The sequence below is a fragment of the Cyprinodon variegatus genome, unplaced genomic scaffold (assembly GCF_000732505.1).
Source record: "Cyprinodon variegatus isolate N-32 unplaced genomic scaffold, C_variegatus-1.0 Scaffold75, whole genome shotgun sequence".
Classification (NCBI taxonomy): domain Eukaryota; kingdom Metazoa; phylum Chordata; class Actinopteri; order Cyprinodontiformes; family Cyprinodontidae; genus Cyprinodon; species Cyprinodon variegatus.
Genome location: NW_015150528.1, coordinates 904,548 through 922,885, shown reverse-complemented (window position 1 = coordinate 922,885; position 18,338 = coordinate 904,548). Strand labels below are relative to the sequence as shown.

General features: G+C 37.2%; 1 protein-coding gene across 4 annotated transcripts in view; it reads right to left on the bottom strand.

Annotated features, from left to right (window-relative positions):
• Positions 1–443: 443 nt before the first annotated feature.
• LOC107083498 (glycerophosphodiester phosphodiesterase domain-containing protein 5-like) overlaps positions 444–18,338 on the bottom strand; it is a 47,160-nt gene continuing 29,265 nt past the window's right edge. Inside the window, exons 4-18 of one of the 4 annotated variants that reach the window (XR_001481183.1) lie at positions 15,904–15,997; positions 15,748–15,807; positions 15,334–15,432; positions 14,478–14,571; positions 12,193–12,338; positions 11,190–11,272; positions 9,788–9,938; positions 8,498–8,719; positions 8,162–8,319; positions 7,918–8,065; positions 5,484–5,566; positions 5,029–5,043; positions 2,022–2,134; positions 1,606–1,878; positions 444–1,518 (exon numbers count right to left, since the gene is read on the bottom strand). Coding sequence is in view for 2 of the 4 variants with exons in the window: in XM_015372794.1 (XP_015228280.1) it covers positions 1,436–1,518; positions 2,022–2,134; positions 5,029–5,043; positions 5,484–5,566; positions 7,918–8,065; positions 8,162–8,319; positions 8,498–8,719; positions 9,788–9,938; positions 11,190–11,272; positions 12,193–12,338; positions 14,478–14,571; positions 15,334–15,432; positions 15,748–15,807; positions 15,904–15,997 (1,549 nt within the window). In the remaining 2 variants the exon portion in view is untranslated. The remainder of the gene's footprint in view (positions 1,519–1,605; positions 1,879–2,021; positions 2,135–5,028; positions 5,044–5,483; positions 5,567–7,917; positions 8,066–8,161; positions 8,320–8,497; positions 8,720–9,787; positions 9,939–11,189; positions 11,273–12,192; positions 12,339–14,477; positions 14,572–15,333; positions 15,433–15,747; positions 15,808–15,903; positions 15,998–18,338) is intronic. The other 3 variants (XR_001481184.1, XM_015372794.1, XM_015372795.1) reach the window with 3 other exon arrangements.

Below are 18,338 nucleotides of genomic sequence, written 5' to 3'. Positions count from 1 at the left end.
GCACTTTACAATTAAAAAATTGAAAAGGAACATTCAGTATATTTGAATTAAAATTGATACAAATGAACTGGTCCAATACTACAGCAGAGTGTTGATGATTGTCGAAGGCAGCTTGATCATGAACAAACAAAACTGAAAAGGGTAATGTACTTTTAGTTGTTAACCTCAAACTACATTTAGACTCAAGTAGCCAGTAACAAATGCAATACAATTGCATCAAAAGCTACAATAATTGTATTAAAATAAATGCATGATTGTGATCATAAAACCTCAAACGAAAACTAATCAATTTTGCATCTAGATGTCACAACAAATCTCTGGAGATTATCTGCACAAAGAAATGTGAAAGTCTATTTCTGGTCAGATATGCAAGAATTTTTGGGGGGGTGTGGGGGTCAGGACTCCAAAGCAGAGAGAAATACACCAATGACGCCTTCTGTGTTTGAATAATGCAACTTTAATTCTCAGGCACACTAATACACAATGTAATAAAATAAAAACAAAAGGCGACCAGTTTCCTGGTATGTTCTGCCCCTTTTAACCTGCAGCATCCCGTCAACGAGCTTCACTTTACATTCCCGGCCATGTTCCCCCGAGTTCAACAGTATTTACACCGACAGTTACATGCACTATCTTTCCCCAACATGAAAATACAACAGAATGAGAGCAAATCTATAGGCCTGCCTATTCATCCTGTAATCACTAAAGTGTCACTTTGTTGATAAATTACTTTTGATTACACATTCATCACAACACTGCACACAAGGTAAAAAACAAAACAAAAAAACAACCCCCCTCCAAAAATAAAAATACGCACAATCCTTATGATACTGAAGAAGTTACAAAAGGAAACAATCAAAATAAACAACAAAAACAGTGAATCTAAATCCTATAACCATTTTCACCTGCTCTTCTGGTTTAACTGGGAGCACAGCTCACATAAAGTCCAGAAGTTTCATACATTTGGATCAAGTGATCATAAGTACGACAGGCAGATAGGTAGCAAAATACTTTACATGCACCGTGAGAATAATCCATCTGGAGGAGAAGGCAAGACATCTGTAAACAGTTTCAGGTTTATATCTTTAAATATAAATATTCGTTTCTTGAACTACAGGCAGGAGCATCATGCTGCAAAAACTTTCACTGAGCTTCAAATAATAATAATAATAATCCGCCACTTTGGAAATTTAGCTTTAAGTAAAGAAGCAGATAAGGGGGCCCTGAATGTTTAGATGCTAAAGGAGAAATCATCAGATTAGACAATTCATTTTGAAATTAGGAGCTTGATAAACCTGTAGTCCGTGAGAAGAAACAGAAACATTATTTACAGTGTACACAGAGCAACTGGATGTTTTTTTTTTTTTTTAATACAACAGTTCATCAGTAGGCCAGAGGAGAGACTTCTCATCACGCTAGAGAACCAGGCTGAGAGTCACTGGCTGATGCTCTGATTAGTGTAGGAGTCGAAGCCATGCTCCTCAAATAGCTCCTCAGCGCTGCCACCGTTCCTCACCTCTAGAGGGCGACAGAGCAAAACCAAAAAGAAAGTCAGCATGCAATAACTACAGCAACCTTTTAATCCTACAAAAATCATGGACTTACTTTTGTTCCCCGGGACTAGAGCTTCTCTAGACAAAAACATCTCCTACACTATGTTGCAGTAGGAGGTTTGGGGAGGCGAACAGACATGGAAGGATGGAGGCATGGATTAAAGGGAAACAGCAGGCAAAGTGGGCGGACAGGTTTAAAAAGCAATGGAAAATGTATGGGTGGAAAAGAGACAGTCACTGCCTGCGAAGAGAACGGATGAGGTAGGATGGTCAGGCGACACGTCACACAAAGGATGCTGGAGGGGGACCCATTACTGGGGTTGAACTGCGACATGGAAGAGACGAGGAGAGCAGCGACAAATCACACACACATGCAGACTGACAGGGGTTCATAGTGCTTTGCTACTGGTGGCTTTAAGTCCAGGAACTCAAATGCATGACTAAACAAAACCACAGTAAGACTCTTACCTGAGAAGATGAGTTTCTCCTTCATGACGTTGATGTCTCGGCTGGACGTCCTGACCGCTGCGCTCAGCATGATCTGCTCAGGATTGTAGCTGCGCATGCCACTCATTCGATACCTACACAGGTCACAAACTCCGCTTAGTAATCACAGATGATTTATATTCAGCTTGGAGTACTTTGCCTCCTTCTGAGGGAAATTATTTGGGAGAAAACTTCAAATTGCTTTGAAATGACCACTGAGCTAGGGTCGGTTTCTTTTGTTCAGAATGTTATCTAACGACAGGTTTGACAAAAGGTAAGCAAAGGTAAGCACCTGCTCTCAGTTTGATCTGACTGTTGGTGAAGAGGAGGGAGTAAGCTTAATAAAATAAAAAATGCATAGGATCCTTCTCCAAAATCATAAATGAATTTTAAACCTGCAACAGATAAAAACCCTCATGCTAATTTTATATTCTAATCAACTGAATTAGCTCTTACAGGTAAGAATGTCAACTTTAATAGTCTTACCCTACAATATCGGTTATTAATTAAACTCCTTCAACCATCTCACATTTTGCCCCGTTACTTCTGAAGTCTTCAGTTGGATTTATTGCCACCTGAGAGACAACAATTTCCATTTTGGTCTAATTTATGTCCTTGTATCCTTTTTTTTTTCCTTCTTTGCTTTCACATAGGTTTTGTTTCTTTCAGCTTTTTTTCATTGTCATTACACTCTAACAAGTACAGAGCAACAAATTGAACTCTCTGCATTTAACCCATCCCCTTGGGGAGCAGTGCATGCCAACGTGCGGCGCCCGGGGAGCAGTGTGGGGTTAAGGGTCTTGCTCAGGGAGCCAGAGTGGCAGTCTGTGGGAGTGGGGCTTGAACTCAGAACCTCTGGATTCCAAGCACATTAACCACTAGGCCACCACTCCCCACTATGTTGTGTGAAATGATGTTGCACCTTTAAATAAAGTCCCAATATACGTTTTAAAAGTGTCCACAGCCCCTTTACAAGAATCTGTATGTGGTAATAGGCATTTGTCAAGTAGAAAAACGTATCTTAAGAACCCTCAGATCTACAAACGAACAAAAGTAACTTGGGCAAATAAAAAGGGCAGTTCTTCATTTCCAAATTAACATAGTCCAATAAAATAAATGCATCCCTGCCAATCAGTCTTCTAAAACTGAAATGGTTCTAGAGAATAAGCAGCTTGTTTAACAACATCTTAACTGGATTTGAGAAAAGACTGACTAGATTAATTATTTATTTGATTTTTACAGTCATGTAGAGGTAGAATTGCTAGCTTTGTGTTCAATCGTTACTGCTTTACCCAATTGTGCTTCATCCTTCAATCTAATTTTATCCTTGAAGATTTTCTGCTACAATGCAGAATAGAGAGTTTCCACACAGGTTGTATTCACTCAGTTAATCATTCTGAGACGTTAAGATTGACAAAAAATTTTAATTGTCATGTTGGTCAAACTTTTTCACAATGTAAGGAGATATTTACCCGATCTAGGAGGTAGTGATAGGCTCTTTGCTGGTTAGCAAGAATATTTATTGAATGAAATTTTTATCACAGGTGTTTTCGCTCAATTTAGAACCCACTAAACTTTGGTTGGTATCCAGGTTTAGGAATATTTGTAGTGGATTCCACCAGAGCCCTAGAAAGAGTAACTACAGCCAATTTAAGCTTCTCCACATCTGTGGAGACTAAATTTGCCCACTTTCTAAAAAAAAAAAAAAAAAGCTCTACTAATCCCATTCACATCTACATACCTGCTTGAATGCAGAAACAGCATTTATTCTTCAACAATAACCTGCACAGAGAAGCTAGCTTTTTTCTTAAGTGTTGGTTTAGTTTTTAGTTTGCAAAATCAAAAGAAAAAGCTAAGGACACAATGGATTACTAAAAATGCTTGTTTTGTTGTTGTTTTTTGTAAACACAGGTGTGTCTTAGCCGTACTCAGAAGCCCTTCCATCTTTGTGTTTATCTGGATCAAGATTTTTTTAAGATTGTGAAAAAGGGAAATAACCTGCTTGACAAGATTTGTGCTCTCAGTGTTCTCTAGTTATAAGATGAAACACTCTTAATGACCAAGTCGTTGCCAAGGTACTGAAGAAATACTTTATAAACATCAGTACCAAGTGTCCTCTCTGTTTTTCAAAGACTAACTAATAAATACATACTTATGAGATTTTTAATTAATGCGATTTGTAGCACATCCAGTGCTGCTTCCATTCAGCAGATAAGTGTCCAGGCTCTTCAAAGAGATTTTTTTTCTTCCACACTATGGTTTCTAATTTACAGAGCTCCTGCTTGATTAAGCAACAATTAAGGAAAGGGCTTTTTGCCAGCAAAGCAATTAATAATGCCATGCATCTACTGAGAATACACTACATTATCCAGCAGCGCTGAACATTTTAATGAGAAGATCTGTGCAGCTGCAGTTTATAGCTCTTCCTGTTTTACTAAGGATTAGCAGTCATGTGGGGAAACATGGCCTTTACAGTAATGAAAAGAGCCTTTTCTAACAAATTTAATTAACTTAAAGGGTATTACTCACAATGAAGTGCAACTAATGAGCAGAGGTTAGAGAATTGAATATAATTTAGATTATCAGCATTAACAAATAAAATTTGTGGGTCCTTTCAAACAAATCAAGATTAATAAAATGCTTATCCTCCATTTAGTCATTATGGTTTGTGAGTTAGAGTGATAATTGCTAAGTGTTATGGCTTCTAAAGGTATTTTGTGGTTTGCGCACATTGATTCTAGATCAATTTGAGGAATGAGTGGTTGAGAAAAAGGCGGCAATACAATAAAAAGGTTTGGATGTAAAAGAGCTGATATACAGATGAGAATGAATACAGAAAGACTGTGGATGTGGAGATGGTGAGAAAACTAAATAAGACTTGATGTGAACAAAGGAGGCAAAAATAAAGAGAACAAAAGTTCAAAGGTCGCAAACAGAAAGGGGGTAAAAGTGGAGAAGATTTTTGGGCCAGAGGAGGCGACCCAGTTACCTGATCGTGTGATAGCTGAGGGAAGATGCCAGAATGCAGCAGAAGAATAGGAGGCAGAGGAGGAGAGCATGCACGGCAGGAGGAGAAAAAGAGAGAGAACAGGGGAAAAGGCAGAAAGACAAAAAAAGGACAAAAGAGGGCAGAAGAAAAGAGAGGTCAGTTTAGATGCCGGCACAAGCTGGGAAGAAAACACACTTGTACCGGATGGTTACAAGGACAGAGAGGAGGGGCACCAAAGCTCTCCATCCAAGGGGGTTAGGAAGAGTTATCAGCAAAACAAACAAAAACCATCTTCCAAGAGAAAAACCAGAGTAGTGTTAATTAAACTGTACATTTAGAAAAAGAGTGGTGTTATCGGTACAAATATACTTTAATTGTCATAATGTAGTAAAGACATGAACTTCTGTATGTTCACTTACCCTAACAGTTTGACAATCATACAGTTTGCTACTTACTTTTGCAAAATAAATATTCCGATGACGACAGCGAAGGAAATTAGGTCTGCAGACACCCACATCAGGCAGTATTCATTTGGCCTCTGAAAGCACATGCATACTGGAATGATACAACTGCAATGTGGACAGTCCACCACCAGATGGAGCCATATTTCTAAAACATCTGCACAAACTAGGGCTGGGCATATCGCTTAACAATGAAATCTGACTTTTTCCTACCAAATCAGATCAACCAATTTTTTTTCCTCCCTTAAGTTTCATAATAAAATTTAAAAATTGCATACATTAATAAAAAAAATTGCTTCTATGTCAATCATCCCCTTTGGTGCGTGACCTAAATTTAGAGGGCAATAAATTCAAGCAACAAGAATGCTTGTAAAATAGTGTTTGTCAAGTTTGTCAATGTCAAGCATTGAGTCATTTTACCACCAGGTTTTTCTTCTAGGATTGTCTTATTTAAGTTCTCTTTCCCTGCTTAAGAAAGGCAAAGTTGGATTTTTTTAATCTCAATGCACGCTTTTAACAACAACCTTTTGGCTTCTAAATGTAGTTAGCTGTGTTCCAATTTATTGAGAGGCATCAGAATAAATGCAAATGAATAACAATATGTTTTTAGATGGTTTATCACATAAAACTACAATAAAATACATTGAAATTTGAGGTTGTAATTAGAAAATAGGGAAGAAGGCTAAAGGATATCAATACTTTTCAAACAATTGCAAGCTGTTATTCAAACAGGGGAATAGGAAGTTTAGGAGTTCCTTTAAATATGTGAATATAAAATAAATTGCTTTTTATATTAGTGTATAGGATATATATTCACTTTTTTTCGTCATTTTTGATTGTTTCCTTTTGTAACTTGTTCAGTATTATAAAGATTCAAGCTGCGTATGTTTTAGGCTTTTTGGGTTGTTGTTTTTTTTTTAACCTTGTGTGCAGTGTTGTTGTGAACGTGTAATTATAAAAGTTACTCATCAATTAAGTGACACCTTAGATGCCAGGCCTGACCAGAGCTTCACAGCCAGAGGCATGATGGTGTGTAAAAACGCTTCAGTAGATATATGATCGAGAAACCCAGGGTTTGAGCAGCTCAGGGGTACGCTACAGGGATGGACCCCTCCTCTCAGAGACTTTAAATGAGTGTTAAAAACTGATAGGGTAGCATGCCGAGAACAGGAAATAAACAAACTGGGCAGTTTTAGCTGAAAGATTAATGGCAGGTTTACTCTATCGAACAATGTTAAAATAAAAAACAACAAATCACATTAGAGTCATTAGAAATGATTCAGTCAGATGATTTGATTATAAAATTCTTACTTTCTTACCTAAATTGAAAGTGCGTATCAATTCTACATCATAAATTCACACCTATTTGTATTAAACTCTTTAAACATTAGTTGGAAAAACCAATCAGCTGTGATGATTTTCAATTTAAATCTCCAGCCTAATAAAGACATTTTACCCATATGAGGCCTCCTACCAGACTCCCATTGGGAGCAGTGAGACCTGCATGAGAACCAAGGTGCCTTCCCTCATGTATATTCTTTGTTTTAAAGCTAATTTCTCAGGATTACTTTTAGTAGAAAATCTCATATTTTCATCTCTGTGTTTGTGGCAGACATCTGTGCTGTAGGTTTGGTCGAACCTCCAAACCAGTGACCAAGAGAAATGCTCCTCTGCATCCTGTTCTATCAATATCTTACTGACAGAAAGTCATATCTTACTAATTAGGGTATTTTTGCCAAAGACCTGAATCGATTCGATTTTGATTCATTCAGTTCTAAATCGATTCATTCAAAATACTCATGTATTTTATCTTTTCCTGTCACATTAAACGCAAAGTGCAAACTTGTAAAACAGACAGTTTAAACTGAAATAAGCCTCACATGAGCAAGCAGATGTGACACAGAGGGGACACAGCAGACATGCATGAGCTGCATTATCTCCACTGCATGAACCCTATTTGCAGTGTTGTCTACAGGGTGTTTGCTGGTCCGCCCCCATTTGTTAATGTCTTCAGTCAACCTATTGGCTATATTTGCATCTATCTGGCTTGAAGTCATCTTGAGTGCATCTTTCCTGCTCATTTGAATGTGACGCGCATCACTATTAAACTAATCGATCTCATTCCCTAGACACCGATTTTGCAAAAATGTAAAGGGATCGATTCAAAATCGATTAAATATTTTTTTTTACCCAGCCCTATTACCAATAGTTATCAATTAAAATATACCCGCTACTCATCTTTAGAATTAAGGAATAGGTGTACTTACAGTTGTGCTAAACATCAGTTATTGGCAGTAATTGTTTTTATTCCCCAATTAATCTAATCTATATATATCCATAATAAATCCATCCATCCACAAAATCAAAATCTTGTATTTCTCTACAATTTAAATGTATGGCTATATAAAACCCAATGATCAATTCTTACCAATAGCCAGATGGGATAAGGCACCTTTTTGAGGATATGTGGGGCCTCTGAGGAGACCGATGCCACCCCGCTGCACCACAGCACTGAGTAGAGCCACGGCTCGTTGACAGTGTACAGAGTAAGGCTGATGTTGTTTCTGGAGTAATCTCTGTGGGCAGTAGCAAACATTTTAGACACTTCACTGACATACAGTTCATTCTGTTTGGCGAATGATAACTAATCAGGGTACTGCGTGTGCACCTACGTGATGTCATTGGTGTTGACTTGGTTGTATCTAAGCAGCAGCCTGCTGATGCCGGAACTTTGCAGATCTTTAGGTGTACGTTTAACCAACGACGTTTGGATGAAACCAGGAGCAAAGCTTTTCACCTGAGCTCTTTCATCATCAGGTGTCCACATCACCTAAGGTGGGTGTGAGAAATAGAACGAGGTAGAAGCAACCCAAAAATTATACGAACTGGCAACAGAGAGGAGTATAGGTTATATCTAAAGCTTTGAGTTTCTAAGATTAGCATTTTCAAGATATAGAACGATATAGTGAAGAATATATAAAATAATTCCCCAGATATTTCCCTCCTACCAGGCTTTGAGGAACTCCAGATTGCTGCACTACTTGCAGCGTATCATTGATCCATGTGGTGTAGCAGGGATGCTCCGGAGGAGGCCTTCGCAACCTGAAAACAACTGTACTGTTGTGAAAGGAGGCCAGCCGTAGGAGCTGCTCCAGGCTGCACACGCTCTGCTTGGCGGTTAGATTCTTCTCCCGTAGCGACATTTTGTTTACAGTCCAGAAGGGATCATACTGAAACGAAGAGATGGGATGAGAGCTCAGAGTGGCATCCACTCTATCCAACTATCAAAACTGTTAGTTACGATTTTTAGTCCAATTTTACTTAAAAAACAACAACATTTGATCTATTTTTTTATATAATCATCTTATTCCAACCATTCACTTTTATTCTCTTTAATCATTTGTGTTTCCTTTATGCCACTGCAATGTACTTTTATTTCCTCTCATGCACAATTCTTTGAATAGTCTTCCTGCTAAAATGTGCAACATAAATACATTTTCCTTGCGTGGCCTGTCATTCATTTCTTAATTTGCAATTGTTTGGCACACTGTATGAATGTTATTGCTTTACTATGCATCGATTTAAAATAATTATATTGGTTATATTATAATGTATTCTAATAATTTGAAAAATGAAAAAATAAAAAAACATTAATTTTTTCGTTATAAAATCCCTGAAACCAAACCATTAAACTTGTGAAGCATAACATCTTCATATCCTGACTACACCTATACTTAACTCTCTGCACTCATCCCTACATTTCACTGTGTTGTGGCACCACCTAATTGGACATGTTTCAAATCTTTTTTGGGGTTGGAGCTACACTTTTATATTGGGTTTATTTACAACTGTCAGAGAGCAATGAATTCTTTTTGAGAAACTGTTCAAATCAATCTGTTTTCTACAAAACATCAACTGCATGCTGGAATCAGGTTAAAATGACTGAATAAAAATAAAAGTTCTTGAATTAATTACTCATTGGTTTAATATGCAGCCAATAACAGATGGATGGCTAAATAAGCTGTACTGGCAATAATTTCACGTGGAAAAAAAATCTCAGTTTCAAAGCAGTGATTTTCCAAAATGTATTCCACATTAACGCTTAACTAAATATTGCACTTTCCATAAACCCTAAAGAGCACATGATGAATCAGTGAGATGGGACACTTTGTACTAATAACAGCTGAATTATGCCTTTAACCACACAACAAAGACAAAAGGGTTTCAAATAAACATAATGACTTAAAAAAAAAATAAAATAAATCTTATTCAGCTAAATATCAGCAACCAGGAAGTACCTTGAGGAACCACTGCCCTGCATTGAGCTGCTGCAGATCTGTCCAGTTAAACTGTGAAGCTTTATCTCTCTCCCTGTCAGGGAAAACCTTTTCCACATCTGTGGTTCTCCGCAGGGTAAGGTCACGCATAAGGAAGGGTACGCCGTCCATACTAGTGAGACAAAGAAAACAAAACACTTTTAGCATCTCTAATAAAACCCCTTTTTAAGCACATTTTTCCATTTTCCTTTTTTTTCCTTTTAAAATCATTCAGAGAATCATCTTTATACTAATTATACAAAAAATACAATCCAATAAAGATTAGGGACTTATTTGTTTGGAATTCCTATCATTTGTCAAATTTAAAACTGAAATTGTTTTATTCCTGTTTGACCTCTTTACTTTATAGGTGGGAAATATTTCTCATAGGTTGACAAACCAGTAGATACTGTACAAGCTTAAATAAAATGCAAAAATAAAAATATGACTTCCTGGTCTGTATTATTTCCTATCCAAATTCTTTGGGGGGGGGGAAAAATCTCTCAAATTTGAATTTCAAATATTGTCAAAATAAAACTGGAATCAGTTTGGTAAAAGAAAACCAAAATAGGAAGCTAATGGGTCACAATTACCACTACAGGTGAAATACTTCCAAAACCAAATCAATATAGTGCATCTCAATTATGTGTGCATTCTGATGCAGGGCCTGCCCCCTCTGGTGTCCTGTAAGAGAAAAGTCTTTACTCTGGTCGTTTTCCAGAATAATGACCCCCCCGCCACCTTTTCAGAAGCCTGCACTAATCACACTTATTCACCTCCCACAAAATCGTATCGACACAAACTGCCATCTGGAGAGGAGTATAGGAAATAAACAGTCAAGCTGTATTGCATTGCAGATAATGAACGACGTCCTTCAAAAACAGTGCAGCAAAATGCAGCATTAGTGCACAACCCTGCACCCGGAACAAGCTAGGAACACTCAACCAACCTCTGCCTCCAACTCTGCACATGCATGAGTAGACATGTGCAGCCACTCTTCACAAATCGTCAGGCAAGTATCAACCCAGTTCATCCAAATGTCTGAGCTCAGCCAGGCAACTTCTATTATGTTGGTGTTGTTATGCAACCATCATTGAGTAGAAAAGCACTGAGAAATTGGCTGGTGAGTAGAATTGGACAATTTGAGCTTGATTGGCTGAGACTGGTGAAGGTCAGAAACAAAAAAATAAAAAATTGGAGTTCTCATTCTCTTTGGTGTGAAAGCTGCAGGAGGAAGGCTTGGCTTTAGCTGCTGTATCCTCCAATTAGTCTTGGGGACATTTTTAGTGGTTTATGACCTCAAAACACAGGGAACCAGAATCTAGGCACATTGGTGTGTTTGGCTTCATTGTGCTGCTGTGTATTGATCATTTGAAGTGTTTACCTTATGGTTACATCAGCCTCCAGTCCAGTGACGTTCATTTGCAGTGCTCGCTGGAAGGACAGCAGCGTGTTCTCTGGAGCCAGCTGAATAGAGTCACCAAAAAGACATAAAAACAATGTCTGCTGTCAGTTAATAACATACAGTTCAGAAAATAGAAAAACCTTATTTTCACAATGTTATTATGCAGGCATAAAAATGCATTATAATACAGAATTCTTGCCCTGAACTTGTGGGAATGTGTGCCAGGGATTGCTCTTTAACTCAGGTCAATGTTATGATCGATACTAAAACATCACTTACTAGAATGGCCCCTCCCTTTAAGACCCTGGGAGCAGCCCGCTACTGGCTGTGAAGCATGGGATAGGAATGCCGCTGGAATCAATAATGAGTCATTCTGGGAAGCTGAGTCCTGTGATGTGAGCTGTTTTTTTACCTCCCCATCATTTTTTATTATTATTATCTCCTAGCCTTGCAGAGACACTCCTTATTTTAGCTTCCACTGACAGGATTGATCTCTGCAGAAATACCCCAGAAAGCCTGGTGTGTCCTAACGGGAGAAACCGCTTTAGCTAACCTGTTTCTTTATTTTTATTTTTGAGTGTTACATAACCGTCAGTGGCACTCCAGGGTGTAAATCCTTCAGCAGCAATAAATCAATGTGTGAGGAACTGATTATAAATCTAATACTGGCCTTTGTTGTACATGAATCTCATTTAATGGAAGTATTTTCAATAAATTCCTCTAAGGCCTTTAAAGTATTAAATGTTAAATCTGTTTATGATTGCTTTAAAATAAAGTGATTGTAGATTTTCTATAAAGATAAAATCACCTCAGTGTTTAATTATTCAATAAATAAACAAATCCTCACTTACTGGCTGTTTTACTGAACGAAAAATAAAAAGAATAAATTATTCAAAGTAAAAAAAATATTTTTTTTGTTTGTTTTATAACAAGTTTTGTTTTGCTTTGTCACAATCTATGAGCCAAAACGGAGCCGACTAACCATGGGGTCTCCTTGATGCCCGAAAACCTCCGGCCGCGGTTTAAGTGAGCTGGGGTCCATAATGCACGGGGAGGTGATGTAAATTGGCAGAAAATAGAGTCCTAGTAACATACTGAGGTACAGCAGCACAACCACCACCTGAAAGACTGGCAGACAGAGCAGAGCAGCAGCAGTTATAGATGTCGACCATATTTTAACTACATAAAGGATTATTTTACAAGAGTTGAAAAGAAAATAGAAATTTCTGTCATAACTGGAAACATATTAAATGTCTTACATTAAGGTATGTATTTTTTATTTTGTCACATTACAATAACAAATTTCAAGTCTTTTATTAATTTATGTAATACAACAAATTAGTAGAGCATTCTTAATGGTTTCCCATTTATTTCATTTTAAATGAAATGTAAAAAAAATTGGCCTTTGTGTGCGTCACATAATTCGTAAACAGAACCAAGCTCTGTGTAATTTAACCTCGAGTATAAATCCAGGTGTTCTGTAAAGGCCTTTGGAGGCTAGAGGAGATTAGTAAAGAAGGATCATCCAGACATTTCAGCTGTAGATTTTTCACTCACAGCAAAGTCTTGTTAAAACAATGCATGAATAAAGGAGCAGTGAAGTGCTTACAGAGGACTGTTCAATCCTTTGGATGTACAGTAAGTTAACAAGGACATTTATTCAGAGGATTAGTCATGGTGGTCTCACAGAGGTCAACAGCTCAGGTGAGATAATCTGTTGACAGTTTAATATAAATATGGCTTTGAGAAATGCCTGATTACTCTGTCCAGACATGCAAGATGCAGCTACTGTAAAGGTAGCGTTATCCTGGAATTAAACTTGTTTTAGACAATTTTAACTTGTGGTGTAGTTTTACTTTTTAACAATGCTGACACTAAAAGTAATGTTAATGTGGAAAAACATTGTTCTAGTCAAAGCCTAGATCTAAATCCAAGTTTAAATCAGCATTAAGGTGAGAACTGCCATTTTGTCTTTGGATGCTCTTGACCCAATCGATTTGTTCCCCTTCCTCTCACTACAATACATAACTTTGTGCTGATTTCCACATAAAATCCTAATAAAATGCCTTCCAGTGTGCGGTTGCTCCACCAAAGCTAACCTGTTAGCATCCTTCAAATCTTCTCTTTAGTCTGCACAGAAATCAGAGTAAAACAATCAATAGTTTTTTGTGCCAAGACTTGTTATTGTAGGAAGAAGCTGCAGCAAAGCTATGAATATTAACTATTATGCTGCAGCCAAGAAGATAGCCCTCAGGATTCAGCTCTGAGTGAGAGAGCGATGATGGCTGTGAATGTGGGCACCCACACAAACCTACACCAACACTCTGGAGAATGTATTTGTTTCAAGGTCAGGTGTGGGGCAGAGCAGAGTGGTCAACTCCTATTACACACAGGGGACTGGTGGACGGCCTTCAGCCACAGGCACATCTTTGCTTTTTAAACACTCTGAATAAACAGCAACGCCAAGTGAGATAACTAGACTAAGTTACTTCTAGATCAACAAATAGCCCCAAAACACAAAAAAATACACAACAATTAAACATCCACTGAATTAAGCATTTCAAAATCATCTATAGGCAAATACAGGATGTAATAATGTATCTAGGACTCTACTGAGCATGGATTTGTTATTAAATATCAATTTCTTCCAAACTTTAAGAAAACCCTTATTCATCCAAGTGAAGCTGATTCTCCTTGTCTCAGTGCCACCCACTTCATTATATCAATATATACCACTCCTAAAGGCTGAAAAAGACCTCTCGCAAGCAAAAAAACTGATTTTCACCAATTAACAGATTCTGCATAATCTAGGCCCTTAACAGGGCGTGATTGTGATCCCATTAAAGGAGCAAAAGGATAAAAAAAAGTAATGTAAGGAACTAAAGTTATCTTTTGCATCACATCTTGTTTTGTTCTACAGATAGAAAGTAATAAAGTAAAGTAATAGACTCAACCTGTGTCTCTATGGAGAACATCAGAAGAGACTAAATGATTTTTTCCTCGCTCACCATAGATTCAGACTCTGGCCTCTGTCTACACATAATTAATCATTCACTATTATGAGTGTGTGAGTATTACAGCAGACAGTCACTCCATGATATTAAAACAAAGCACCCCTATAAAATTTCTGCCACCTCTGGGGAAAAATGTGTCCAAAACCTTGAAATGAACAAATCCGTTTGTCATTTAAAAAAAAAAAGGATTTATCCACAGCGCAGCCATTTTCCATCATATGGGAATCATGTGTTGTGCAGGTTAAAAACGTACTTGTTTTTTCTGCTCTAGCGACTTGTCCAGCGACAATCCATGACAGAGCTGTGGCTGCAGCCAGGGCCCCTATGTGCAGGAAGGGACCCGTAGCCTGGACGGAAAACAGGATACAGACAAATGGAGGCAAAACAAGTAGTGAGTTTAACAAGAGACAAAGCTGGACAAGGCCGTCAGGAATTAAATAACCATTATCAACTCCAGCCTAACAATGACAGATCATTTGTATAAACTTTCACTTTTACACTTCAAAATTTAAAGTATAAGTTAGTCAGTTTTATTCTTGAAATAAGTGGATTTTCCTTTGATTTAAGCAAGTAAAAAAGTCAATTTGCCAATAAAATAAGGTTTGAATTAAATAAAAACAGCTCCAATATCTTATTTTGAGAGCATACCTAATTCTTATTTCAAGTGTAAAATACTAATTGAATTTTAAAATTATCGTATTTACCTGCTCAAATGAAGGGGAAAAACACTTATTTTCATTTTCGATCAGTCTTTGCAATGTAAAGACTACAGTAACCAAGGAAGATTTATATCTAATACATATATATCCATGCATGTCTAAAACTTGATAATTCATTAAAACTAACAAGCTTGTCATATGATATTGATGGGAATAAGTTATTGAACATTATGTGGATCAAATGTCATAAAGATCAAACATTACTTCTTTTCTGTCACTACTAATTGCAATGCCATAAACAATAAAAAAACTTCTTCGTGTCTTTTCTATTAACATTTTGCATCACAAATTTACCTTTGCACTGAAATACCTCATCATGTTTATAGAATAATAATCAACAAAGCTCTTTAGGGAATAATCAACAAAGCTCTTTAGGGAATTATATCTGACCTGCAGCGAGATGGGGACGACATCCCACTCTTGTCCCCATGTTTGATTGACTGATACGATCCCAATAATGGTGGTAAGCAAAGCTGCAGTTACTCCTATCTGTGCACACAAAATGAGAGAGGAAAAACAAACAAAGATAACAGCTAAAGTATATGTGTAGCATCTGCTAATTTTTTTGAACTTGTTTACAGCCACTTCACTGAGCTCCAAGTCCGCAGCTAAGATTGAGAGTTTAGGATGAGCCAATAAGTTAAATTGAAATAAATTAAAACATTTGGAAAAACAAGATGAAAACACAAACCTACGCAAGTCACAACTCAGATAAGCATATGCAAAAATCATCCACCCCCATGCAGCTTTTCACAGTTACACATATAAATATACACTCGCCCAGTCTCGCGTTTTGCACAATACCTTATGAAGCCAGTGCAAATTCAACTGTTGCCCAAGTGCAACATGGCAAAGTGCTAAAACCTGAAAAGAAAGGAAGAACAAGGCAGACCCACATTGAATAAAACCATATGAAACTACGCCTTATGAGTTCAACAGTCTTAAAGAGAATGTACTGACCATTAAAAACGAAACGTAGGTGAAGCCGGCGGCAGTTGTGGCTAGGATGGGAACAGTTCCATCAGTCCACTCCCCAGAGCGGTTGTACAGAAACCTGCAGAACCAAAAGAGTTAAGGTTCGTTAAAAAGAAAGAAAAACAAATAAGTATGAAATTTTATTGCTTTTTATTGATTTCATTTAAAGCGACAGTCAAAATGGCCTCTTTTATAATCAGACTTTATCTAATAAGCCTGAAGTAGCATAATTGGATGGTATGTGCTTGGTAATCTCACAAAGCTTAAACCTAGAGAGGGTAGTGAAAGTGATTTTCTGTTATTTCATTAAAGATCTCCTAGATCATAAAAGTGATTCTACTGCAGTATTTTGGGGTTTTATTAATGCTATAAGTGATTCTCTTAGGTGGGAGTTCTGGTGTTACATTATCTCTCAAGGCAAGTTCCTTTTTAAGGCTATTATAAGCAAATTATACAACTCTGGAGGCCACAGATTCATTAGTTCTTGAAAATTTCCTTGCAAATGAGATACTTTTAGAGCTTTAATAGGGCAACAAAACACTCCTTTCGCTATATTTATAGAACTATTTTAATTTTAATCCTGTTCTCTTATACACACGTCACACATAAATATATTTTGCTCACAGCTGTAAAGCTCCTGACTGTTACAGCCAGTGTAAATACACACATAGCTGCTAAATAAAAAGGCACAGGCGTGTGTTCGGTCATATCAGCCAAAGCTCTAAGTATTAATCGCATGTAAAGCCTTATCAGTGATTTAAGAGGAACAAAGCCTCATATGGAAGCTGCTGCAGATGGGCTGGGAGTCTCCCTGAAGGGAGTCTCCATAGAACATACAATGAAGCAGAGATGTCATTGCTCCGATTATCTGAGGGAAGAAAAGGAAATTGGAAGGAAAAAAAAAAAAAAAGAGGAAGCGATAGAAACTGAAAACGCTGAGTCACTGATGATGAAAAGTCCCCAAGCATCAATTTGGGAACCTTAAAAAAAAGAAGTAGGAAAAACCGAAAGCAAAAAAAGGTCAACATTGGAGGAAATTTCACCTACTACAATAATAGGATGTACATGCAGCGCCAAAGAATGGAATAGAAAGGAAGGACGTTATTGGAGAGAGAAAGTGACTTTGCAGATGTCCCTGAGGGTGGGAGGCTGGGGGTTGGGAGAGGACGAATGAGTAGTAACCATTGTCCACCACAGGATGATAAATCTATTATAAAATACACAGGCTTGAAATAGTATTCATCTCTCTTATCATGGTTTTGCTTCCCCCCTTTCAACAATTTCATTCAAAGAACATGCCTTAGTGTCAAAGAAAACATTTTATTTGAGTACCATCTGACCATAATAATAATAATAATAATAATAATAATAATAATAATAATAATAAGTAAGGTTTCCTAAATCCTGGTTACCATCAAATTCAACAACTCAAGGACTTTTAGGACAAATCCTCTCAAATTTAAGGACCACACAATGTTACTAATAAATTATTTCAATACAATGCTAATTGAATAAAAAACTGAATGGCATAGATCATGGAACAAGGTCAAAATTCATTTAAAAATCAATTAACTATAGAGCCTACATTCTAACAGATAACACTAAAAGCCTACAGGTACAAGGTAACCCTTCTAAGGGTTGCCCTTGTTCCTGAGCTACCAACTTGATTAAGGACATCCTAACCCATGTCTGTTGGCAGGTTAGTTATGGTACCGTGATCTTCCTCTGGGGAGGTGATTGATTGGATGGCACTATGAGAGCATCTTAGACCTGGATATTTGTTTATAACCCCACCCTCACTTTTATATCCCATTAACTTTCTCCCTGACATGTTTAGGGAGCTCCTTTATTGTTGTTTTTTTCTGTGATGCCTCCAGCTTAGTGGCTGTGCAGCTTCTGGGGCCTTTCAGAAAAAGTGGGCTTATATTGGTTAATCGTACGCCACTCCAACAAGTGACCAATGATAACAGGACTTCAAATGGCAACTGGTTAGACCAGAACCTTTTAGGGATTCCTAGCAAATGTGTTGGTACAAATCTACATGCCAGCTGTCTGGGCTTTGGTTCTTAATTTTTTCTTTTAATAAACATGTATTTTGTGAATTCACATCAGTATTTTCTGCCAATGCATCACACAAAATCTGCTTAAAAACATTTAAAGAGCAGGTTGGAATGGAATTAAAAGTGTGAATAGGTCATGGGTCATAAATATAAAGAAATCACAACTAGTTAGAAATCAATAAACTGTAGCAGATGCTCTACAAGGAGTACATTTTTTTTCCATCCAGTCATCAATATTTAATCTTCTTGTTTCTTTGGTAACATGAAGATTTATTAATGCATTAATTATACCAACAAAAATAACAAAAAAACTTAATAAATGTGCTTATATGAAGGCTTATTGAAAGGTGCAAGAAAAAC